General features: G+C 43.4%; 1 protein-coding gene across 1 annotated transcript in view; it reads left to right on the top strand.

The window, feature by feature from the left end:
- CAPN14 (calpain 14) overlaps window positions 1–12868 on the top strand; it is a 30303-nt gene extending 17435 nt beyond the window's left edge. The window contains exons 12-22 of the mRNA XM_078649863.1: window positions 20–225; window positions 1091–1121; window positions 1376–1438; window positions 2347–2404; window positions 3535–3599; window positions 4027–4095; window positions 4995–5073; window positions 5992–6108; window positions 7878–7933; window positions 9340–9729; window positions 11726–12868. Of these exons, the coding sequence (XP_078505989.1) occupies window positions 20–225; window positions 1091–1121; window positions 1376–1438; window positions 2347–2404; window positions 3535–3599; window positions 4027–4095; window positions 4995–5073; window positions 5992–6108; window positions 7878–7933; window positions 9340–9366 (771 nt within the window). The 3' untranslated portion in view covers window positions 9367–9729; window positions 11726–12868. The remainder of the gene's footprint in view (window positions 1–19; window positions 226–1090; window positions 1122–1375; window positions 1439–2346; window positions 2405–3534; window positions 3600–4026; window positions 4096–4994; window positions 5074–5991; window positions 6109–7877; window positions 7934–9339; window positions 9730–11725) is intronic.
- Window positions 12869–26078: the final 13210 nt, after the last annotated feature.

Genomic DNA, 26078 nt, shown 5'->3' with positions numbered 1-26078 from the left:
CTTTCTCCCCCACTTTCAGTACCAACATGAAAAATCAAAGCTCCCTAAGAAGTTCTTTGACACACAGTCTCCAGTCAACATGAAGTGTGTCTTCATAAATGAGCGTGAAGTGACCCAGGATTTCCGTCTGACGCCGGGTGACTACGTTATTGTTCCATCTACTGCTGACCCGGACCAGGAGTGCGAGTTCATCTTGCGCGTCTTCTCGCGGAAGCACACACTCTAGTAAGGCCCTATTTCCTCCTTCCTTGACACTTCAGTCTTTTGTAATACATTGCTCGTGTCACATTTACCATATCCCATCACCTATAGGTCTTCTCTCCGAAATGTGTACATTGCTCAAAACCCATGGTATAACTCCTGTTTGTTGTGGTTTCTGTGCACACCTCACAGCTCTCCATTATAGAAGGAGACTCATTCAATACAGACTATTCTGGCAAATAAAGAATCCCTCATTTGCATAGTGGTGTTTCTCATCCAAATGAGGGAAGACCCAGTGTAACAGGCACATGACACTTTCCAGAACAAGGGTAGGAGGTTGTATTTCTGTAGAATACCATGTAACAGATTCTTCTTCTTCTTCTTCTTCTTCTTCTTGTTCTTGTTCTTGTTCTTGTTCTTGTTCTTCTTGTTCTTGTTCTTGTTCTTGTTCTTCTTCTTGTTCTTCTTCTTCTTCTTCTTCTTCTTCTTCTTCTTCTTCTTCTTCTTCTTCTTCTTCCCACTGTCCAGTAATCCCTAAATGGCTAATTGTTTTTTCCTGGGTCACAATGATAGGTAGATGGCTAATTGAGAAAGGGAAGGAGCCTTTAGTCCAAACATTTTAAAATTAGGTATTAAGGCATATTTGCTAAGGTGGAAACAAAAATACTACATACTCCAAGAATGTAGCACATCTCCTGCAATGATTAGAAGAACAAAGGTACAGCGTGTCCTCATGCATTTCTTTCTCTGTTGAATTTCTATTCAGAAAGAGAACAAAATATATAATTAAAATGATGAACTGAATAAACACATATGTGATCTAAACTTTTATTACAAATTGTAAAGGGTTCACGGTGAAGAGGTGTAACATTTTGTTTATTCTTTTCAGCGCGCATGGAGACCAGATTCTGTGTCAAAAGGTAAGCTTTCCCTCAATCCTCATGAATTGAATGTATGTCCCAACAAGTTGTGAATGTCAATGAGGAGAACACAATGCTGTAGAATTAGGTCGAATTGAAGAAATTGTATCTATTAGCTAATTCTATAATCTATAACCTGTATTGCCAATCTGTGCTTTGTTGCTTTGAAAACTGGAGAACATTACAGTTGCATTTAATGATCACACATGTTGTTCCCACCCATGAGCTAATGTCCATCTTTTCTTTCCATGAAGGAAATTTTTGACAAACAGGATGAGAAGATTTGGGAACATTACATTGTAGATTTCTTCCAGAATGTAAGTGATGCTTTTAGTTGCCTTTTTTGTGGTAATACTACACTGTTAATAGATTGATACAATATTGAACAACTCCGATATAGGTTAGAAGACTCAAATTTACTGCAATGCTTTTTCTAGAGTAACATTAATCCTCAATGCTGCTGCATTATAATCCTCATACTAATGGATACTGAGCTGGGGCAATGAGATTTGCCTGCATATTGTCTATGTGGTCCAATAATCATTTTCTACCTTTAAGAGGGATGTGAGACCATTCTAGTGTAGAGCCTGCCGTAGCAGGCTCTACCGGCCATTAATGGCCCCCTCCAGTGTTAAAGGCCCGAGCCCGAAGGGCAGAGCCTTTATCATGAGAGCGGGCCTTTAATGGCCGGTAGAGACCGATACGGGGGCTCTAAGGCTATTAGAACATTCCCCTCCTAGATGGCAAATGGTTCTAATTTGTAAAAACGAAGACCTCACATAGCCCGAGGGGGTTGAAATCCCCTCAGGTCCCATGAGGCCTTTGTTAAACATTGGAATGTTGACGCTCCAGGCTTCTACTGGCCATTAGAAGCCTGGAGCACTCCACTGTTTTCAATGGAGCACTCAAATTTCCAATGTTCTAATTATTTTTCAATTATGTGAAAAGGAGAGAGACAGCAGAGTCCTCAATTAGATAAAGCCATCACTACTTTTTACTACATCTTTTGTGCCCAACTATAAATAAAAAATCAAGGACACATGTAAAACTAAGAACTGTCCCGCATATAAACAACTTGAAATTTCATTTTCTACAATTTTATTAAAGCTAAATGTATGTCTTAGGAGTTTGTTTTAGGGTGGCAGTAGCAAGAAGTAGCAAATACAAACCAGAGTGTTTCATTACAATTTTTTTTAAATATATTATTTTTTTCCCCTTCATTTAGCATCCAGAAATCAACATTGGACAACTACAGACCCTCCTGAACAAAAAGAACTGGTCAAGTGAGTATCCTAAGATCACGTTTTTCGTACTGTTTCCATGCACCATTATAAGCCATTCATTACTCCCTTGCATGGATCTCTGTGCTTTCTAGCTAGGGTAGCACAATAAAGATAGTAATATTCACATATTGTGAAGTAGCCGAAAATCACAAATGTTTATACACAGGTTGTTTTTTAAACTTACTTTACACTCCAGCTACCTTTATTGCACAAAGGCCATAATATAATACTTGCAGAAACAAGAGGCAACAGTGGATTACTCCTAAAAAGATGTAATGCAGAATGCATTACAAGCTATACTTAAAATTCAATATAAAACACTACTTTTGAGTTTTCCAAGTCTCATATTTGCATCTGGGACTTAAAGTTGGAATTATTATTCAATTGATGAACAGTGTATATTCATACACAGACCGTATAGTGAATGTAGTGTTAGTGCCAGAAATAAAAGAATGTCTGACCATTTGCCCTAAATATGGCAAAGAGATGAATGTTTTAACACCAATAGCCCCTACTCTGTTAGGCTGTCAATGTAGGTTTTAGATGGCTGATCCTGTGGAGGCAGCACCATCGAAAACCAGATGGTCTGCCCGACCGGATAGACTGAGGGTTTGACGGACAGGCTAATCTTCAATATTTGTGTCAGAGCACCCTATCTGCCAAATTCACAATTGGACATTATGATTTCATTTATTATTTCAGTATAGACAAAGTTACATGGTTATTCACATTTTAATAATTAATGGGAGGTTTGCACTTTTGGTTATATTTATTTCTAATAAAATGTATTCAATAAAAGAATAGACAAATACAAGGAGGCAGAGTGCCCTGAGTGAGCCACAAGAAGTATGATACTTTTACCAGCAAATGGATTACATCTTAGAAATTATTATGATAGTGACACAATAGTTAGGTTTCCTAGATTTTTCATCTTAATGATGGCCTGCTTGTCTTGCTTAGTGTGCTCTGAACTGAAAGTATAATTTTTAATACAGAGTGTTAGAGCAAAGGTGCACACAGAAATTCAAACTGCATAATATTGTTTAATATTTATGTTAAGAAAGGCAATTAGTTAGATGTAAGGAGACATATGGAACCATAGCATTTAATAATCTTTTTTGTTCCCCCAGATTCAAGACAGACTGCTGTGAAATTTAGCCTGGATGGTTGCAAAGTAATCATGGCACAACTGGATGTATCCTTTCATTATATGTGGAATACATTTCTGAAATGATCTGAATAAGTATATTGCCAAAATATCGTGGCCTAAATACCATCTCACAAAATTATTATGTCCTAAATATTGTTTACAAAATTATTGCCCCTGAGAGTTAATAAATAGAAAATCTATATTTAATGGATCAATATTTTTGCAAAAGATATTTAAGCCATGATATTTATAATAGATAATGCATTTGTTATCAACATTCTGACAATCAACCATTTGAGTATTTACATATTTAAACAATTTTCAGCAATCAGCAATACATAAAGCAAATTTATGTTGAAAAACTACTTCAATACCAAGAAGCAACATTCATTCTCACTTTATAGTTTATTAATTCTGCCGATAAAGAATTCAGCTGTTGTTGCTGCTGTATCTTTCTTAACTAATTGCTTAGCTTGATACGTCTGGCACCTTAAGTTTGCAAGAATTCCGGAGTCTGTGGAAGCGGTTGATTACCTATCAGGTATGTAGGTTTCATTTTATGGCTAGTTGATTAAGGATGGAGGGTCTAGGGTGGTCTGTTTAAACCGCACTGACATTATTACCAGAACAACAGCCACTAATATGGGCAGTAGGGATGTAATACCACCCCTATGGAAAAAATACTCCTCACAAATAATCAATGTCACCTGGTACTCATGTTATCAAGTCAATTGATTACCTGAGAGGAAAAATTGGATTGAAAATAAGGGTGGTGAGGAGAAGCCCACTAACTCAAGCAGAAATATGTGCATTTCTCTCAAAAATGGCTTTGTGATTAGTGAAATGGCTGCAATCACATATCATTCTACAATGCATCATTATATGTTCAAATTTAGTTTGTTGAGTTTCTAAAAATCTTAATAATTCAAAGACTGTATTGCAAATCTAAAAAGTCAGACCCAAATGTCATTTTCAGCCTTGTTTTTGAGGGGAACATCCTTTACAACGCGGATGTTACCCCGCACTACAGTTACGACACGTCTTTTACAACGCAAGTCGTAACCACGACTTGCGCTGGAGGGCGCTCAAGGACAAGGAATAGTAGATTTACTATTCCAACACCTTCCCTCCTGTACGTAGGCTGGTGTTGGAATAGTAAATTTAACTATTCTAAGTCCAGCACCCCTACAGCGCAACAACTGCGTTGTAACGACTTGCGTTGTGAAAAACGCGTTGTAACGGTATGCGTGGTAATACCACGCGTTGCACTGTCATACATCCGGCTGACCATTGTATCCAATCCACAAACATTACCACTACTTAGTATTCAAATTTTAAGACACAAATGAAACGGGTCTTATTGAATTAGTGCCTGATCTATGGCCATGCAAGATACACTGTGTGTGAAGTACTAACCTTTAAATGTCTTTCTAATTACAGGAAATGTTTCAGAAAAGAGATGTCAACAAATCTGGACACATTAACTTGAAAGACCTGCAGGCTATTGCAGAGACAAAAGGTAGTTACCAAATTTATATTTCCTGATTTGTAATATTGAGTAAAACAAAAATGTTGCAAATATTCTAATGGCAATATAAATACTTCAAAGAAACTTGGCTGCTCGATCAGGTCTCGATTGAACTCTGAATAGATTATTCCAAATAATGGCCGCGTTGCAGCTAGAATACAGTACCGGCTCATTGTGTATAGGATATGGCTTGTTGAATAACTGTCTGAAAAGATGGTGAGATGGGTCTAGTAAAAAGTCTGGGTCACCTTGTATACTGCTGCAAATTCTAAAAATCTGTGAGAGCAGAGACAGAGAAACAGAGGCAAATAGTTGATTATAATTTTCAGCCATAGGATTGACATGTGTCTTCGTTTTAAATACTCTGTAAATAGGTCTAAAGGGCACCCATCAGCCCTGGTAAAAGTGTTGGAAAATAGAACTATCAAATGGCAGAGAGAATGAGGATAAAGTTAAAAAATGGTGCAAGTATGGAGTACCAACTCCTTTTCTTTAGTTGAGTTTGTTTACTGTTCAGAAAACCATGCGGGGTCAAAACAAATAACTCATTCTGGAATTCTCAGAATCATGAAAACTGTTGTACTTGCAAAGGTGCTATATAGATTGTTTCTTCAGTCTGTCAGCGCGATTCTTTTGGGTGGGCCTAAAATCAGCGAGCAGAGCTGTTAGGTATATGCTCAAATCGTGGTACTCCTGACTCAGCCTTTCATTCTTTCAAGGTTGCTAAAATCAGTACTGTTAAGTTAGGTGGTAATGACAGCTGTGTTAAAGCACTAAGACAAGCTTCTCTTTATGCTGTACACTATATGAAAAGTTATTATTATTATTATTATTATTATTATTATTATTATCATCATTTTATTTCCTAGTGCACTATCAATAAATTCACCTTTTCTGTTTTGTCACAAGGAATAAAACTTAGCAATCGGTTCTCTAATTTGATGGCTACAAGATACGGCGATTCCTCTCTAAAACTGACCTTTGAGAATTTTGTCTGCTTCATGCTGCGGCTGGAGATCAATGGAGGTAAGGAAAAAACTTTACTTTTGCAAAATATCTAACTATCAAAGTAAAGACTTGGCATTGTAGATCAGCAGTACATATATAACAATAGGCTTGTATTTAACACCATTGATTAACTCACCTACATATCTGTTATCGATATCTAAAGCAAACTCCTGCACCACTGGCAGACTTCACCGGTGGGTTCTTCAATGGTCTTGAGTTAAGATATTGAACCAAATTAAAAAAAAAATATTTTCTTGGATTGTATTTAGAAAAAAAATACAGGTGCCTGTTTTGCAAATTGTGCAAGGGATAAAAAAATGCCTATTTTTAATTTGAAGTGAAGTCCTATGCCGCAATGCTGCCTTTGATATAGGGAAAAATATAATAGCTCATTTTCATGAAAAAAAGCTCAGCTTTTACACCAGATATTGGATCGTGATTGCTTGCATTCACGATTCCCATTAGATCTCTAAATATTATCGCAACTCATCTACCAAAAGTGTCTGGATTGCAGATGGTTGGAGTGAAGTGGACACTTCACTCCAACCAGAGATAATCTTAGCATATAATATTAATAATTATTGCTCCATTCTAGGCAGATAGGATTGCTAAAACACTAGCTCTAAGATCTCAAGCACTTTTCAGGAATAAATTGACCTCTGTCCCTTATGCTTAGCATTCTTCTTCTACGAGTAAACTAAGCTTTCTGCTTCACTTTGTTGGCGTATTAGGGTCCGTACTTTGAATCCATCCCATGCTCACTTTTTAAGGGGTGTCACCATAAAAGAGGTTCTTTGGAAGTAGGGGTTTAACTTACTTTGATGCATGTAGAGAAGTTTGGTAAAGGGACCCACATTATAGATTCTCTTCGGCTCTCTATGCTGGGCCCTATACACAAAGATTGGTGTATGAGTAGGTGTGAGGTACCTCTAGCAATACTCTTGGAGTATTTCTCCCTTGCACATAGAATTCATGAGTACTACACAACAAAGGCACAGTTAAATGTATGTTCCATTTTCTTCTGTGGCCTCCCTATTATCACCCTTCCTTTTGAAACTTACCACTTTAAAAGAAAGAGTCCATGGGTCCAAGATCAAGTGACCGCAGATAACAAGCGCTGAATGCCAATGCCCATTGCACCCCCCTATAAAAAGATATCAACTTACCAGTAGATGTAATGTTCTTTTTCTAGGGGGGAGGTGCATGCGGTCATCTTCACAGAGGCAGTACCGGGGTTTATATCTTGCATCAATCCCACGAACTCCGGCCCGGCACCCTCTCTTCCCTGCCAGAGTAGAATGGGTGGGAGATGAAGGCCAACAGAGGCTGGAGCGGCAGGCCTGGAGGAGGCACTCCTGCCTTGTAATGAGGCAAGTAAACCTTTTTTAAGACTCATAAGTAGCAGCAGATTCCAAAGAATGGAGTTCTCCATTTTGATTTACAGAACACATTCTCTGGAATCTGATTGGCAGTTGAGCCGCAAACATTCCAAGCATGGGATGTCAAGGTCACTGTTGCATGGTATGTCAGGGTCACTGTATCACAGAGGGATGGATTGGTTTCTGGGACTGGAGTCAAGGGGGAGGGGAAGGTCTGACACCCTATCTTTTTTATAGTGGAATTCCCTCCATTTCTCAATTTGTGAACAACAAAAGTGAACATAGAGAGAACTTGCTTTTTGGCAGTGAGGATATGATTGACACGCATGCAATGTTTGGATTATAACCTGTCTGCATGGGCTTTGCTTTCTAAATCCACTAACGCTTCACTGTTTTCAATCTTTTCAGAAGTGTTTCACAACTTAAGTAGAGATGGAAAAGGGATTTACCTTCAAGAGTCTGAGGTAAGCTACATTTCTTTATTGCTATATAAATAACTGCTGACATAAAGCCATCCGCCAGCACTGGGGTCCAGGGGGAATATGCAGCAATATGTAGAGCTCTTGGAAAACAGATTTTCAGCCTTGCTTGGAGAGAGCAATTCAGCATACGTCCCCTGACAATAAAAGCACAGATTCACTGCATCTACCGGTAGCAAATTAAAGTCTGGACTGGGGAGCAATTCCTTTAGATCTAAAGTGCTGATTTTGAAAATATTATGGAAATGAATTTGAAAACTGCGTTACAAAGTAATGGTGTCTGTCATCTATCTATCTATCTATCTATCTATCTATCTATCTATCTATCTATCTATCTATCTATCTATCTATCTATCTATCTATCTATCTATCTATCTATCTATCTATCTATCTATCTATCTATCTATCTATCTATCTATCTATCTATCTATCTATCTATCTATCTATCTGTCTATCTATCTATCTATCTGTCTATCTATCTGTCTATCTATCTGTCTATCTATCTGTCTATCTATCTATCTATCTATCTGTCTATCTATCTGTCTATCTATCTGTCTATCTATCTGTCTATCTATCTGTCTATCTGTTTATCTGTTTATCTGTCTGTATACCGGACTTTCTCTGTCCTCCATCGATTGGTCCCATCCTCTTCACACTCTTGCCTTATTTCACCCCACCCACTCTCAATTTCGTTCCCCACTTTTTAATTTTTCGCCAATTTTACTTTATTTCTTCCCTTTCTGTCTGTTCTCCTTCCTTCTCATCCCTTGCTTTATTCATACTTTGCCACCTTCATTTTATTCTTCTTACTTCCCAGCCTGTCTCCCTTCCTTCTCTCTTTACGTCTTGCCTCTTTTCCTTTCTTCCTCCTGCCTCTCATCATTCTTACCCTCCCCTCTTTACCTTTTACCCATATCATATCATAGCACTTTTACACAGTGTATGCCTTCACCACGCATGCATTTGCGTTGTAAAGGCATACGTGGTAAAGTTATATGGGGAGTAAAAGTTTGCGGGTAATGGTAATGCGGATCAATTTCATTTGCGTTGTGAAAAATGCAGAGTGATGGTATGCGGGATAACGTCATATATTCACTTTCCTTCTTATCACCCCTTCCATCCTCATTCCCTTCTTATTTCTCTATATTTCTTCCTGCCATGGACATGTGTCTCGCTCATTCATTCTCATACAAATGGTCCATGGTGACACCATTTCATGGGAGAACGCACAGTGCAGCGCATACCTAAATTACTTGTATTTGTTGCGCTTGCTATTAACTCTTTGCTTTCCCAAGCATCCACTACCATAGAATTGCACACAATATTTATATCTTTGGTCAGCTTCTTCTTTCATGTGCTTCAATCAACCAGTTTGATCTTCTTCTTTGCAGTGGATGATGCTCACACTCTACTCCTAAAGGATGATCATGGACGACTCTTGCAGAATTTGGATGACCGTAGGCTATTTTGGATATTTACCTCACACAGAATATTGGCCGGTGATTGGACACAAGGCAGTGATGCAGCCCTGCCATGCAGGCCCTAATATTCCAGACTTACCTGTTTTCACAGCAATTCTACACTGTCGACTGGAGAAGAAAGTAGCTTTATTTATTTGAGGCGTATTTCGTAATTTATTTTGCGTGTCCTAAGGCATTTCATGAGCATGTACGTTGCACAAAGACTTCTACGAATGAATATGACAATCTGGAGAATTAAAGATATGGAGATAGAATTTTCAAGTGGAACGCCTTCACAAACCGCTGCAACCGATGGCACAGGTAACAGTCACTACAAGCTGCTAAAGTGCATACTTTTCTATCGCACAGTGCCAAGAATATGAATAGCTTTTTTTGCTCAATTGACTAGTGAAACCATTGTTTATAACCTTGCCAGTGTAACATATTGAGTCCTTTGGCCAATACTCTATCAATTCTTCTGGCCGGCCCTAATTTCACCAGTGACGCTCCCCCATGCAACTATTTAACACCAGCTGGCAATTAATAATTAAAAAAACATTTTTTTGTAATAAATGCTTTCCTGATACATTTCGACGTACTCTCCCTTCATCATTTTCTCAGTTGTCCATTATTGACAATGTTCATTGACCCATAAAACCTTATGCATAGTCTTTCTTGGCCACAGCTAAAAATGTTCTTTATCTAACAAAGAGTGGCATTTAAATAGTTACTGGTCAGTTCCAAAGCCACTCTTCATTGATGGTGCACTCCTCCTGTCTTTGCTTGAACTTCCAGATTCTAGGAAGTCCATGGAACAAACTGGTGTGATAACAAGTAAACCACCTTCTCTCCCAGCTCATCAGGTGTATTACTGCTTGGGGATGCTGACAAATGGGTTCAGCCCGTTTATCAAAGTTTTCACTATGATTCATTGTAATGCTTGTGAAAAGTGAATAAAATTACTTAAAAATTGAAAGCACCCTGAAGCATGGAACATTAAACTACACGGGACAATTTCCTTTGATGCCCTGTTATTCCTGGTGTCAAAATGGATGCAAAGTTTGGGAAGCCTCTTATCGTTCATGTAGTCTACATTTTTAACCGCATGCGTGCGGGCGGAATTCCGCCCGTACGCTGAGTTTTTTTAAATCGCATGTTACGTGACGAGCTGGGCTCGTCATGAGCGTGCGAGGAGGCTACCTCATGACGAGCCCAGCTCGTCATGAGCGTGGAAGGGGTTAAGTATCTAGATATTATTGAATTCATACAACTGCTATCATCGAGAGACTCCAACTATCATGGTGGTAGCTGCAGAGAAACAAAGGTATTAATAATCACCTCTTAGTTACCCTACCTCCAAAACTTACTTAACTCTGCTCTTAAAGAGTAGACGCCAATCTTAGTCCTGGTTTTGAAAAAAATAGAACAAATATCCTTTCAATTTTAATACAATCTGAAATGTATTCATTTGTGATTAATTGTAGTTACAAACATTAAATCTTCAATCTAAATGTACAGTTGTTCCCACAATTTGTTGTACAGTCTCAGATTACAGTTGGTTTGGTACATCAGCCAACTCTCATGTAAAAGCCTTGAGTGCTCTTCATTGCAGGAATAGCAGCACCTCAGAAGAATGTTATTACACAAGCCTTACTGGTGCATTCACGTCTTTCTGATTTCAATCCACCCTTGGTCCCTCTTGAATTGTAGAACTTTGCGCTGTAATGAGTAGTCTCTCTCTCATTGCCTCCTGCGATCATGGATAATGGATAAATCCACTTCTTAGTGCTCAAAGAGTGCCATTGTTGTCTGTAACTAGTACTTCCCTAAACAGTTTTTCACTAAACTGGGTCTTAAGACACAATCTTTAAAATCGTTGATGTCTTATGATCTGTTTCCTCATTGATTTTGGAGCATTCCAATATAAGCAATGAAGCCAGTTCAATTGTACTATACTTTCTACTCTAGTCCAGAGCTCTTCAAGAGATGTGTGGAGGAACAATCTTCAGGTCCTGCACTCCCATTAAGGAGCCTGATTTCTGCTCTAAGATTGCATCACAGCATGTAGTACTAGGCAAATCATTGCAAATCTTTGTGCACCAAAGGCTCAATTATTGCAATCATCTTTTAATAGCTGGGTGCTAAAACTCTGATATTGATTTTGCAGAAACATTTCTAAAAAACTGGACAATATCAAAATTTAGAGATATGCATACTTAGCCTGCTGGTTTTACTTTAGATAAATCCAGAATATATTTAATTATTGAAGTAACCTACATAATTTCACAGAGTTAATGTTGCCATTTCTTTTTCAAAGGGCCACACATGCTGGGTCTACTCCCAGGAAGGACATCAAAGACCTACGCAGTCTTCTGCAGCTTTTTCTGGACAGCAGATCTGGCCTTGTAAGGAGTTCAATAAAACCCTGCTGGTATCTAAGATAGTGAATTGGAGGTTAAAGGACTGATCAGAGAGATGATTGGACACACCACGTCACAGTACCAGCTAGAAGCAGTGATCTCCACTTTGTTCGCAGCTCCATCACACACCAAGATTGTCACCGAAAACCAACAGTGTTTACATTCTCCTATATTTGTTATGTTTAATATAATTTATTTGAAGGACTTGTCTTATGATATGAAAGCACTGTGATATGATAGTGTGTACCTGATGCTTGTTAAATACTGTTTACCTCAAACAGAGTACCACCGATAACTGTAAGGATTGTATGCTGTACTAGTGGCAATGTCCCATTGTGCCTAGAGAAGTTTTGTGTTAATGGGATTGTACTTTGCTGCACTGTTACAAGTTGTTGCGATGAAGTGCTACAAACTAGTGACTGTCTAGAACATGTTAGTCGAAGTAAAAATACACATGTACAATATATAGCGGTTCTAAGTGTTACTATTTACCAATGCCTATTTTGTATAGCTCACAAATGTCCCTTTTTCTGACCACACAGACTGTAGGGACAAATGCATAAGGATCCTGCTTAGATAAAATTGCACACAACTAAAACGAAATTTTTTGCAAATTTGAATTGTTAAATGTCGCTACAAATCTCAGAATTAGACATTGTCTGCTTCAAACATTTTGCATCGCGCACTGTAGATTTGCTAATGGAAAATGCACACAATGGCAGTATTGTATATTTTAGGTTTTTGTCGAATGCCCTGGAACTAATATATTAGGTATTTGTGGTCTAGGCATTCTGTTGCTGCTGGTTGGTAACTTGTTAACTCTGTAATCTATTTTGGTTATCATTTATTGGTTCTGCAACTGCAGAGCCATTAAGGCTGATCATGTATAACATAGTAGAATATTATGAAAGTAGATATTTATTTTTATTCCATAAAAATGTGATATTTGTTTTACGCTGCATGTAATACAGCAGCCTTAGAGCTTGTTGAATCCCAGAAAGAGCCAAATATTTCCCTGTTTTGTATTGTAATAAAATATGTTTTCTACATCTGTTGACTGGTGCACCTCCATTCTGTCAAACCTGTGAAATGCCATTAGTTTCCCAACTTTGAAAAGATTGTATGTCTCCGGAGCGGTGAGCAGCCATCACAATGCGGGCATTACCACGCGCTGCCATTACGACGCTGCTTTTACAACGCAAGTCGTTTCAACGATTTGCGCTGGAGAAGCTGTTGGAAAAGGAATAGTTTAATTTTCTATTCCAACACCTTCCCTACTGTAACGTGGGCTGGAGTTGGAATAGAAAATTTAACTATTCCACTATCCAGCACTTACAGCGCAAGTCGTTGTAACGACTTGCGTTGTGAAAACAGGGTCGTAATGGCACGCGGGGTAAAAGCCCGCGTTGTAATATCATACAACCCTTTGGAACAGCATGAACTGTACATGAATGCCATTCGAGAGTTGTTTTGTTAAAGAATGCTGATTCGGAAACAAAATCTGGCAAATCGAAGGGCATAATAGAGTGTAGCTCTGTAACCACTAGAGCATATTTATCACATCAGCATCACACTATTAGAATTGTTTTTGTCTCTGTCACTGTGAAGCTCTTGGCTGTCGCTGGTGGGACCCCAGCACTATTTTCTTAATATCTGACCAGCGTCGATTGCTAAGGCTGGCACTCGGGCAATGGCCGAGGGGCCGGCATCTGAGTACCAGCTGTGGGCCGTTTTGTGGGCAGCCTGGGAGCTGTCTGTGCCGTTTGGATGCTGCCAGCGGCCCAGTGGGTGCCTGAGTGGCCTTTCTAGAGGCAAATGGGCAGAGGTGCCTTTCCTTTCTCTTGCTGGACTGGCCCATTAATATATGCAGATTTTGTGGGGACAGGGGGCCTGAGCAGATGTGGTCTCACTTGCATTCATGTGTGGTTCAGCAGTATGAATGCATTTTTTAAAAATCTAAGTGAAATTTAGAAAACATCCGCAAATGTGGGCCACTTTTTGTTAGCGTGCCCAGGCCTATTTTTTATCCCAATCCAACCCTGTGTCTGTGAGAAATTGGGTGGTTGGTTGAGGGGTGGGGAAACCCTTCTCAAGCCACAGCCACAATCCTTGTCTGGGTGAAACACAAAAAGTCATTAAATTAACTTGTGCTTAACCCTCTGGTAGCTTGGCACAAAAGCAGTTAGGGTTAACTTAGAGGCAATGCATAAAGTATTTATGCAGCACTTAAACAGTAATAAGTGAAAACACAACACAATAACCTCACTCCAATTTAGAAAAATAGAGTTAAATGTAATAAATGATTTGACACCAAAATGATAAAAATCAAATCAGTAGAATTGGAGGTATTCAAATTAAAAGATTTAAGGTAAGTATAGTGCCTAAAAGAACAGTGCCACTCACAGTTATCGTGTCATGCAAGACATCATAGAAGTCACAAGTTCAGGCCGACTGCAATTGAGCATGTGCCGGACCCAGGGATGAGGTTAGTCCTGCTGAAAAAGTTGGCTTCCAAAGTCCAGCACAAAGAGTTCTGTTTACGGTGGAGGAAGCCGCAAGGAGCACGGAGAGCGTGGCGGATGGTCGTCACTGTAGCATGAAGGGCTGGTCGGACATTGTGGATGGTCATTGTGCACTTATGGTGCTGTAGTGCAAAGTACAGATCTCACTTTGCCAGTCGCCGCTGGCGGCCACTTTAGTGCGAAGAGTCGCGATCACCGGAACTTCGCGGTGGTGTGTGGTGTGGGCTGCTACAGTTTGGTGCAAACAGCACGTTGCTAGTCATGAAGAGCCCAAACCTTCAAGATTTCTGCTTTTCCTCAAGGAGGAGCTCAACTGATGCCACACCAAGGGTCCAAGACCAGGGAGGTACTACTGGGGATCACAGACTCACTCCAGCAGAGATAATCAGGGCACAGGTAGGTCCTTTGCAGGCCCAGGTAGATCAAATTGCAGCAGGTCAGCTTGAGAGAGGCCTCTGGAGCTTGTTGTATCCCTGTAGCGTAGAACAGGAGGTCATTAGAGTCACTTCCGTCTGGACTGAGGTCCAGTCTTCCTTCTCAGCAAGCAGGGCAGGCCTAAAGCAGCAGGGCAGCATGGTGGCCTTCTTCTGTAGTATCCACAGGTTCAGGAGTGTACTTAAGAGTGGATTTGAGGGGGTCCCATTCTTATACCTTGGACCCGATTTGAATAGGGAGAAGCTTCTGCAACTTTTCCCCTACAGAGGTGTCTGAAATGATCTTCCTCACTACCCTAATTCTAGTCTGTCTACTAGTGGCACAAAAGGTGCAATCCTTTGTGAACATGCTGAGCATGCCAAGACAGTACTTTTGAAGTGCACATGTGGTAGGTGACAGCTCTGCCTCCCCATTAAGTCAAGATTGCGCAGCCTGCCAACACCCAGACCCTGTATTGTAATACTGTCTGGGAGGAATACACAAAGGCCAACCGCCAACTACACCTAGTCATGTGACCCAGGATACAGGCTGCAGGCACCAAGTGGTTAGGACAAGAAAATACAAATTTTCTAAAAGTGGCATTTTCAGAATTGTGACTTAAAATCCAACTTTAACTTTAAAGAGGTTTTTAAATTATGATTCCCCAGACATGAAACACAACATTCTTATCTGCTCCCACACAAAAATGATCACTTTATTAAATGTACTGGTATAACCCTATGTTATCCTATGGGAGTTGAAGAACCGGATTTAACCCACTTACTGGCTCTCGGCGACGGGGGAACCGCCCAAGTCTTCCATACCTTCCATACTTAGTAAAAGGAGACACAGGAGCCTTCGTCTGCAGGAGGAACCCAGATTTATTCAATAGCCCGGGCTATGGAACAGAGTCCCAAGCTAGTCAGAGACAAGACAGAGGAGGCTGCTGCTTCACTCTGCAGCTCACAAGCCTTTTATACTTTTTCATCTCAGTCATTTGGCTGTTAGTTCATTGTTCAATCAAGGCAGTGTTTGCAGTTGATAACCAGATCCAGACGATGCTTATAGATGGTGACCTGGTCAAAGCTTGGTACACAAATCATTGTTCCCTTGGCTTGATCAAGGCTCAGTCTTTCAGGTCATTGTCCACTCAGCTTGATCAAAGCCGGGTCTTTCAAGTCATTGTTTAATTACCCTGATCAAGACCCAGCAGTCAGACCATTGTCCAGATAACCTGATCACGGTGTTAAGGATGTTTACCAGGCTGGGAGCAGGAGATGGAAAACAAATATTTACACAGGGTGTGAGTGTCTCATGGCTTTCCGGTGAACTGCAAAGAACAGGGGGGTTGTGTGTGTGACAGTTCCTGGGCAGAAATGCAGGCTGCAAGATAGGCACTCACCACCAAGGGCCATCCTGGACAAATTTGAAATCCCCCCAGAAAAAGAGTTTGCTCAAATAGCCCTCAGTATCTCCTCTGGATCCCCGCTGGATCCTCTACCCCACAAAGTTGTGTAGGAATTCGGGGCTGAATTCTTTCCCTTACTCCGTCAGCTATGTGGTCAATCGCTCTGCACAGGCATTGTACCGATGGAATGGAAGCAGGCGGTTATTACACCCCTGCTAAAGAAACCAAATCTTGACCCCAGCTGCCACAAGAATTACCGACCCATCTCGCTCCTGCCGTATCCAATTAAGATCACGGAACGGCTGGTCAGTAGGTCCCTGTCCCTCTTCTTGGAGACAAACAACATCCTAGAAGAGGAGCAATTTGGGTTTAGACCAGCCCATGGGACTGAGTCAGCTCTGTTGATGGTCCTGGACAACCTGCGAATGAGGGCGGACAGGGGTGAATCAGCAATTCTAATTCTGCTGCACCTGTCCGCCGCGTTCGACACGGTGAGCCATGACATCCTACTGACAAGGTTGGAAACCTTTGGAGTAAAAGGAACGGCACTCAACTGGCTGCGCTCGTACCTGGCAGAGAGATGGCAGGCAGTGGCACTCCCTCCAACCAGTCTGAATTTGCCAAAGTCCCACATGGGGTCCCACAGGGGTCCGCCATCAGTCCCATCCTTTTTAATGCCTACATGCAACCCCTGATGGGCATCACCAAGGCCTATTATATTAGCGTGATCAACTACGCGGATGACAGGCAGCTGATGATCTCCCTTAATGGCGCCCATGCAGAATCACTTGAGACCTTCCACACCTGCATGCAGGAAATGGCAACATGGCTAAAAAGAAACTCGCTACAATTTAATAGCGGAAAAATAGAGATCATGCAATGTAAAGTGGGGAGAATTGCCAGAAGCCTGCCTGCAGACTTCTGGCCTTTAGCCTCAGATGGACCACTGACACCAGTAAAAACAGTGCAGAATTTGGGGGTCAGCTTCAATGAGAACTTAAACCTGGAGACCAACGTCAATAAACAGGTGAGCAGCTGCTTCACCCTAATGCGGGGCCTCCGAAAGCTGCTGCCTCTTCTTCCAGCACAGAATAGAGCAACTGTAGTCAGGAGCACCATTCTTAGCCGCCTGGATTACTGCAATGCTCTGCTACTGGAATCTCCTGCATATCTGATTTCCAGACTCCAGAGTATCCAGGCGGCAGCAGCTAAACTGGCACTCTCACGAGCCCGGCGATCCTCCACTACTTTAGCACTGGCCGACTTACACTGGCTGCCCGTGCCTCAGAGGATTCTCTTTAAATCTCTATGTACTGTTTTTAAAGCACTACACGGTCAAGGTCCTAAACCACTACAAAACAAGTTCCAATGGTATGAGCCCACACGGGCCCGTCGCTCCTCATCCACTAACCTTATCAGAATACCTAGAATCAGGAAAGCAACCCAGGGTGGCAGAGCCTTTAGCATAGCAGCAGCCCACCTCTGGAATAGCCTTCCAATTGCGATTAGGAAAACCAGTGAACTGCTGCCTTTCCACAAAAAGGTCAAGACCTGGCTCTTCCCTAAAGTATAACTACCCTAGGAGCAACAATGTCATTCCTCCATCCTGCCCATATGCTGATTACTTCTTAGTTCCACCTTCTCCAAAGCGCCAGGATGCCCGTAGGGTTGCAGCGCGCTCTATAAATGATATAAATAAAATAAAATAAATAAATAAGATGGCTGTTGTCGTGTTAGTTAGATTTTCCTCAGGCATCAGCAGAAACGACCCCGTGGGTCGTGTGGAACTGTTTGACACGAGATGGCAATGAAAAAGCATTGGAGTTCCGGTACAAATGATGCCGATCAGAAGAACACTTTTCCTCAGACCCTCCTTTTGAAATTGAGTGGCAAATACTTTAAGAAATGTCAATGTTCATAAAGCCATCGGTTTCTTGTTGGAGCATCATCATCATCATATTGGTGTTGTGAATGTTAGAGGGTGGAGGCTTGATGGTCTGGACACACATTGTACAGAGCACTGGCTGACACTGAAAGCACAAACAGCAGGAGACCAGGACAGTTACTTCCAAGGCAAGGAAGATGAGGATCTTCCACCCCCACTGGGAAAGGAGGCCCCAGATCCAGCCTGTGAGGGACCAGTTGCCTTCATCCAGATGAATTTCGGAAGAAAGGTGATGCAGACGTTGGATGGCATTGTACACTGTAGGTGCGTTGTCTGGGATGTACACGCAGCAGCTGGAGCCGATCAATTTACACACACCACCACGATCAGCAAGGATGATATCTAGGACCATTCATTGCGTTATAAGGCGGTCCGCCTATAGCTCTGCAGTTATGTTGGAGAGGGCACCAGCTGTCACTGTGATGGTGGCTTCAAGGACCCTGGTCAGTCCTCGTACAGCCCGACTGTTGGCCATGGGGCCCCAGAAAGGAAGGAAACCCTTAAAGAAGTCCCTGGTTTCCTGGCCTGCTGTATCTTCGGCAGATATGACGCCCCTACGGGAGCGGCGCAGAGCGCTCTTCATTGACTGGTGGTAACCTCCATGGGTGAAATACGTTGGTGGAAGGAGAAAGGCCAGATACCAGACCAGTTACAGGGGAGCCAAGTGTAGGCGGCAGTGCCACAGATGAAATAGGTGTTGGGGGATGCCACCAGCTTCGGAGGAGATGTAGAGTTTAAAGTTTTTGTGATATCACACGTACTGGTACTAACTTTCTTAGTCCCTAGACCATGAATGCAGACACGGCCTTGCACATTTATGACATTCACAGTGTCTCGTTCATCAGGCAGTATCCTTCTTGTGCGGAATCTGGAAAATGTTCGTCGATTAGTTGTTGTTGAATTCTACCATCTCACCGAGTTCATCTGGGGATAGTAGCGTTGTGGATGAGCTGGTCGGGCAAAAAGGAGCATTGGCATGGCCGGATCTGTTCTGCCAGAAGTCATCCCGGAATGTTCCAAAGGCAGAATTGGCAGTACCATTGACAGCATAGGCCTCCTGCATCAACATCCACCATGCAAGACAAGACCCAGAGATGGAAAAAGGGTAGGGAAAGAATGGGACAGGGTGTATCATGGAATACAACATCAGTCCACACACCCAGCAGTTGGAAGTGTTCATGATCAGCTGGTGATGATGCAATATTTGGATGAAGGTGTTGTTAAAGAATTCTGCACGGCAGGGTAAGTCGTGGGCTGGTAGCATGTAATACTGGTGTTCTGCAGGAGTCGGGGTAGCAGTTGGTGAGGTAACAGGATGGTAGATTAGTAACAGCAAACCAATGATAGACAGGATGAGGGAGACAAACAGCGTCACCACGGTGACCATGAAGCATTTACTACGTCGGAGGCTGATATCTTGTTTCTGGATTCGGGTGTTTTGGACGGCGGCCATTGTGCTAAGCCAGGGACCACTAGTGGCTGTCTGTGATTGGTGGTTGCTTCACTGGGCGCAGGTGCCAAGGGCCCTTATGGCTTACCTTAGTCTGACACACCAGCACTACTCTCAACCGGGGAAGATCACAGCCTTACAGCCTATAGGTACTTGGCGAAGTCAAGGGCAAGCCTTCCCTCGGGGGCGCAAGTTGTATCGGTTGGAAGTAGGGACAGTATGGCCGGGAAACAATTGTTCTTGGTGTTGAGCAGAGTTAAGGGAGGGTTCCACCCTTCCTTTCAGTATGCTGTCACTCTCTGCTTCCGTAGATGTAGAATGCAGTCTGGCATCGCTGAATGGGACAAACGTCGGGAATGTTTCTGTTTCTGAGTCTCCTAGTCCTTCCCTCACCCACTGATCATAGGGGAGGGGCAGAGGCACACGCCTGCAGTGTGATGAATGCACCCAATTCTTCCGACCTTCTACTTTCACGGCGGTGCGGGTGGCCAGTAACACCTGTCGGGGTTGTGTCCAGCGGGGCTCGAGGCTCTTAGTCCGTTGAAAATTCTTCACCAAGACCCAATCCCCAGGTTGGATAACGTGTCCTGGGCCCTCGCTTTTGTCAGGTATGGCCTTATGCACCTGGTGATAAAGAGTACGAAAGGTATTAGTTAGACTGTACAGATAATCAATTATTACAGGGTATTCAACGTCAGACAGTTTCTTAGGCCGCGGGACACCCCATACATTGGTAGACCTCCTGAACACAATCTCATGGGGAGATAGCCCTATCCTGGTGTGGGCCGTTGTTCTTGTGGACAGTAGGTCTAAAGGCAGAGCATCAACCCAAGTGACACCTGTCTCGGCTACTATTTTGGCCATTTTAGTTTTTAGGATGCCATTGTACACCTCCACTAGACCTGTAGACTGGGGGTGGTTAGCTGCATGAAATTTTTGTTTTATGCCCAATGCTGTACGGACAAATTCCATAATTCGAGCCGTAAAGTGAGTCCCGTTGTCACTCCAGACCAAGCGGGGCAAACCGAATCGTGGGAGGTACTCTTTTAATAGTACTTTGGTTGTAGTGATAGCGGTGCAGTCTTTGATGGGGTAGGCCTCCACCCATCGGCTGAAGGTACAGACCACCACTAGGACATATTTCAAATTGTTACATCGATCCATCTGGATGTAATCCATTTGGAGGACTTCAAAAGGGAAGGTAGGAGGAGAGAATCCTCCCTTAGGAGGAACTGTGCCTTTTCCTGGGTTATACATTAGGCAAATCATGTATGTTTTAACCAGTTTGTCAGCGTATGCTTGTATCTTAGAGTTGTACCAGATGGGTTCCAACAGTTTACATATCTCTTTTGCACTGATGTGAGCAGGACCATGGGCCATCGTAACTACTGGTGGCACGTGACTGTCAGGTAACATCCATTGTCTTTCCATAGTCGTACGGACCCAACAACCATCAATTCCCTCCATTGCTAATTGCTCCTTCCACACCCTTAGTTCCTCAGGAGTAGTATGGGACTGAATATCAATCACACTCTTTACTGTGTTTTCAACCATGCCCTCGTCTGCCACCCACCTAGCGGGACCTCCTACATACATTCCTTCCCTTTTTCTAAGAGCTGTTTGTCTGGCTATCTGGTCAACCAGGCCTTTGCCTTTTCCAACATCATCTGTCACTTTCTTATGGCCTTACATTTCATAATGGCCACCTTTCTGGGGAGTGTCAGGGAGTCTAACAATCGGTGAATTAGGGGGCCATGTTGAATCTTGGTCCCATGGGAAGTAAGGAAATTCCTTTCTTTCCATAACCTTCCAAAGTTGTGGGCCACCCCGAATATACATATTTGCCGTCATCCCTTTGCTTAACTAACAAGCTCTAGTGAGGGCCACTAATTCTGCTGCTTGAGCAGAGCACTGCAAAATCTGAGCTGTTTCTACTACTCGCCCTATTGTCGTGAGAGCGTAGGCAGCTGAGGTGTTAACATCTGGCCCTCTGAGACATGATCCGTCTACATACAGTGTACCTTCTGGTTCTGCTATCAGGGTATCCTGTAAGTCAACCCGTCCCTTCGTCTCTTCCTCTGTCCTTAATATGCAGTCATGTGTGTCTTAGCGTGCATCCTGAGTATCCAGTGGGAGTAATGTGGCGGGGTTTAGTACAGTGCATCTTTTGATGTTGATGTGGCTAGCAAAGAGTTTCAGTTCATATCCTGTGAGTCGTGCGCTAGTGAGGTACTGTGTCTTGGTGTTATTAAGGAGGGTATCTACAGAAGGGGGGACCATCAGAGTCAGGGGGGAGTTCATGACAATCCCCGCACTCTGACAGACCATGAGGGCGGCCGCAGCGGTCGCCCGTAGGCATCCTGGGAGAGCTCTTGCAACAGGATCTAAGGTGGCTGAAAAATAGGCACATGGCCGATGGTGACCTCCGAACATCTGGGTCAAGACAGCGCATGCACAGCCGTCTGTCTCATGTACAAAAAGAAAAAAATGTTTGTTATAATCAGGAGTACCGAGGACTGGAGCAGTGCACAGAGCCTTTTTCAAATCTTGGAAGGCCTTTGCATGCTCTCTAGTCCCTGGAAAGGAACTGTCTGATATGTCTTTAGTGGTGAGGGCAAGAAGAGGTTTGACCATGGCAAAAAAATTGGAAATCCACTGTCTACAGTATGAGGTTACGCCTATGAAGTCTTGCACCTGCTTTTGTGTTCGTGGGGCCGTCATAGCATTAATAATGGCTACACGATCAGCGGTGAGCTGCCTTACCTCCTTCGAGAGGAGATTACCTAAATAGGTCACCTTCTCTTGACAAAACTGAAGCTTTTCAAAGAGACTTTGTGATTATGGAGGGCAAGGTGGCGTAACAAACAGAGAGTAGCTTCTTTACATGCTGGGGCAGAATTTGCAGCAATGAGGAGGTCATCTATGTATTGTAATTGTGTGGAATTATCAGGGAGTTCCAAGGAATCTAGTTGACTTTTTAGGGCTTGACTATAGATACTGGGGCTCTCGGTGAAACCTTGAGGGGCACGACAGAATCTAAAGCTCCGCCCACCAAGGGAGAAACCAAACAAATGTCTGCTGTCAGGATGTAGAGGAATGCTGAAAAAAGCATTCTTCAGGTCTATGACAGAGAAGTGCGTTGCATCAGAAGGGACCATCGTTAAGAGGGCTGTAATGTCAGGGACAACAGGATATTGGGAGATTGTTATTTTGTTAAGGGCTCTCAGGTCAATCACAAATCTGTATATTTTAGGGGAGAGAGCATCTCCATTTGTCTTTTTAAGAACGGTAATAATGGGACTGTTACAGATATTGCCACGTGTTTCCTCCACTACGCCCTTGTCCATTACTTCAGATATTATTGTTAAAATGGCCATTTCTCCTTCCGCGGGCAGTCGATACTGCAGTAGGCAGGGGAGAAGTGCACCTGGCTGGATGCGTACCACATGAGGGGATATGTTGTGACACCCTACATCAGTGTCTGATGATGCCCAGAGGGAGGAAGGTAAAGATTGCAACTCTGGTGGGAGGGGAAAGGACAGGTACATATAGGAAGCTGCGGTGGGAGAAATTGTTAGGGATACATCTTGGGGACTACATGACATGGTCGTATACAGAGCTTTCAGTAAATCCATGCCTAACAAGTTTTCACTGCAACCTGTAGTAAGGACCCATGGAGTGTCAACATGTGCAGGGCCAATATCGAGAGGAAGGGGCTCAGAGACAGGGCTCATCACAGGTGTTCCTGCAAAACCCACGGAGACATTCATATTGCCAGAAAGGGGTGCCTCCGGGACTGACAGACGTGCAATAGAAGACCTGGTGGCCCCAGTATCCAAAAGAAAATACTGATCATTCCCCACAACTGACATTTGAACATACGGGCCCCTTTGATCCACTGGAATTTGCACTCTGGTAATACCCCTTTCCTGGCTGTCCTATGCTTGGTCGTACCCTGTCTCATCAACTTCATTATAATCATCATTGTAATAAGTGCGTGTTGCTTCGTACCCATCAAACCTATTGGCCGGGCGCTGCCGGATGGGGGCGTCATCCCTGGGCCTACGTTCTTTATCCTGTGGATGGGGCGGGCCATGGTCCCTAGTCGGCCTCTCCTCCCTGGGAGCGCGAGGCCGAGTCTTCCCTGTTCGGATGTTTTCAGCTAACACAGGACACTCATCTATCCAATGGCCGTACCCCTTACAATAAGCACACTGATCTGTTTGGAGGGCTCCTGTACTTTGAGGGCTGGAGGGGGTAGACTGGCTAGCCCTCGGAGGGGGTTGAGGTCTGAAATTCCCGCGGGCATCGGGACCTCGGGGAGGGTAAGCCTGCTGCAGAAGTGCCTTAGTCTTAAGATCCCTAACCGTCTTACTTTCCTTGTCTCTATCCTCATTCTCCCTATTCTCGTGATATTGTGCCATAGCCAAGATACCAGTCATAGTTTGGGCAGACCACGTACTTTCACCTTTCTTGAGCCTGGCGGAGATCTCAGGAAGCAAGTTGCTGACAAACTTATCGACAAACACTGGGCCAGAACCTGGGGTCCGGGGGTCCAAACCACTATGTCCCTTGTATTCTGTCTCAAAACGGGTAAAGAAGTCAGCCACATTCTTATCTTTTTGCTGCCTACAGGCTTTTATTTTATCCCAGTTAATGACAGTTTCCGGCAAAAGTGTTTTCATAAACGTCATTATTTTACCGGGCAAAGTCAGGATGGCAGCTTCTGGTTTAGTCCCTCCTACCCTTGCTTCTTCCATAGCATCTAGGTCAGCCATTTACCTCCCAATGCTGCTTCATGGTCAGTATGTCGAATTTTGTCCCAAATTTCAGTGGTGACAACTGTACCAAAAAGTAAATCTATATCCTCAAGAACGAGAGTACCTGCAGATATAATCTGACCTAATTCTCTGTAAAAGGTAGCCGGATTCTTCTGGGGTTCTGGTAATTGACCTTTTAACTGCATTACTTCTGACCTTTTCCAAGGAACATGAACCCAAAGCCTGCACCAGTGTGCCTCAACAGCCCCTCGGCCACTATTTTGGGCATCGATAAGTGTGTTAACAAAGACAGGGGCCGCCTCTCTCATTGGCATAGCTGTTTCTAGAGGGGTGTTGGGAAACGCGGTCATATCACGATAAGCCATTAAAGCAGACATAGTGCCTAACATCCCCTCTCCCTGAACATCGCCTCTTTTTATTTGCGACCTAAGGTCCATTAATCCGGTGGGTATCTGCATAAGCGCATTCTCAAATCTTTGCATGACCAGGGTAAACATGTATTCAGCCCAGGTGGTCTGCTCCATAATCGTCCACTGGGAAAAGGTGGACCATATTTCTTTAAAGGCACAAATATTCCCGTCATCTATCCAACATTCACACTGATGCCTCTGTAGGTCATTTTCTAAAAGGGACGAAAAGCTGAATGTAGAGCGCAAGGAGGCCAGTCGAAAGAACAACGACCGCAACACCACCACCCTTTTGGACAACCTCGCCAACCTCGGACTTAAACAACTTGTCACTACCCCCACCCACATCGCAGGTCACACACTCGACCCTATCTTCACCTCCAGCAAACATGTCTCCTTCAGCCACACCACAGCTCTCCTTTGGACTGACCACAGCTGCGTTCACTTTACCTACAACAAGTCCACATCCAACAACCACCCCCAACCCACTCTACGAAGAAACTGGAACAAAATCACCATCGACCAGATCTCCTCATCGCTTCTTCAAAACCCCCCCGCCCACTCCTCAAACCCCGACCAAGCAGCCACCAACCTCACCCAATGGTTATCCAACAGCGCCGACATCCTAGCACCACTGAAAAAACGACAAATCAAACTAGGCAGCAAGAAGGCCTCCTGGTTCAACGATGATCTTAAGAAATCGAAGAAACTCTGTCGCTCCCTTGAGAAGGCCTGGAAAAAAGACCCAACCACCAGCACCAAGGACGCCTTCAAAAACGCCACCCGCATACACCACCAACTGATCCGGAATGCCAAGAAAGCCGCTTTCAAGTACCGACTAGATAGCAACGCCCACAACAGCAAAGAATTATTCAACATCGTCAAGGAATTCACCAACCCCTCAGCCAACTCCAACGACATCACCCCCTCTCAAGCCCTCTGCGACTCCCTAGCCTCATTCTTCCACAACAAAATTGCAGACATCCACAACAGCTTCGACAACCAACCCGAAGACCAACCCACCCAACCTTCTGCAGGACCCCCACCCCCCTTGAACATCCTCAATGACTGGAACCCAATCTCCACTGAGGACACCATCCGTCTGATGAACTCTATCCACTCAGGATCCCCCACAGACCCATGCCCTCACCACATCTTTAACAAAGCAGACTCCATTATAGCACCGCACCTCCGAGACGTCATCAACTGCTCCCTCACCTCCGCAACCTTCCCGGAAAGCTGGAAACACGCCGAACTCAGCGCCCTCCTGAAGAAACCCACAGCTGACCCCACCGAACTCAAAAACTACCGCCCTATCTCACT

Source organism: Lissotriton helveticus, chromosome 6, assembly GCF_964261635.1.
Source record: "Lissotriton helveticus chromosome 6, aLisHel1.1, whole genome shotgun sequence".
NCBI classification, from domain to species: Eukaryota; Metazoa; Chordata; class Amphibia; order Caudata; family Salamandridae; genus Lissotriton; species Lissotriton helveticus.
This window is presented reverse-complemented; position numbering and strand designations above follow the sequence as displayed.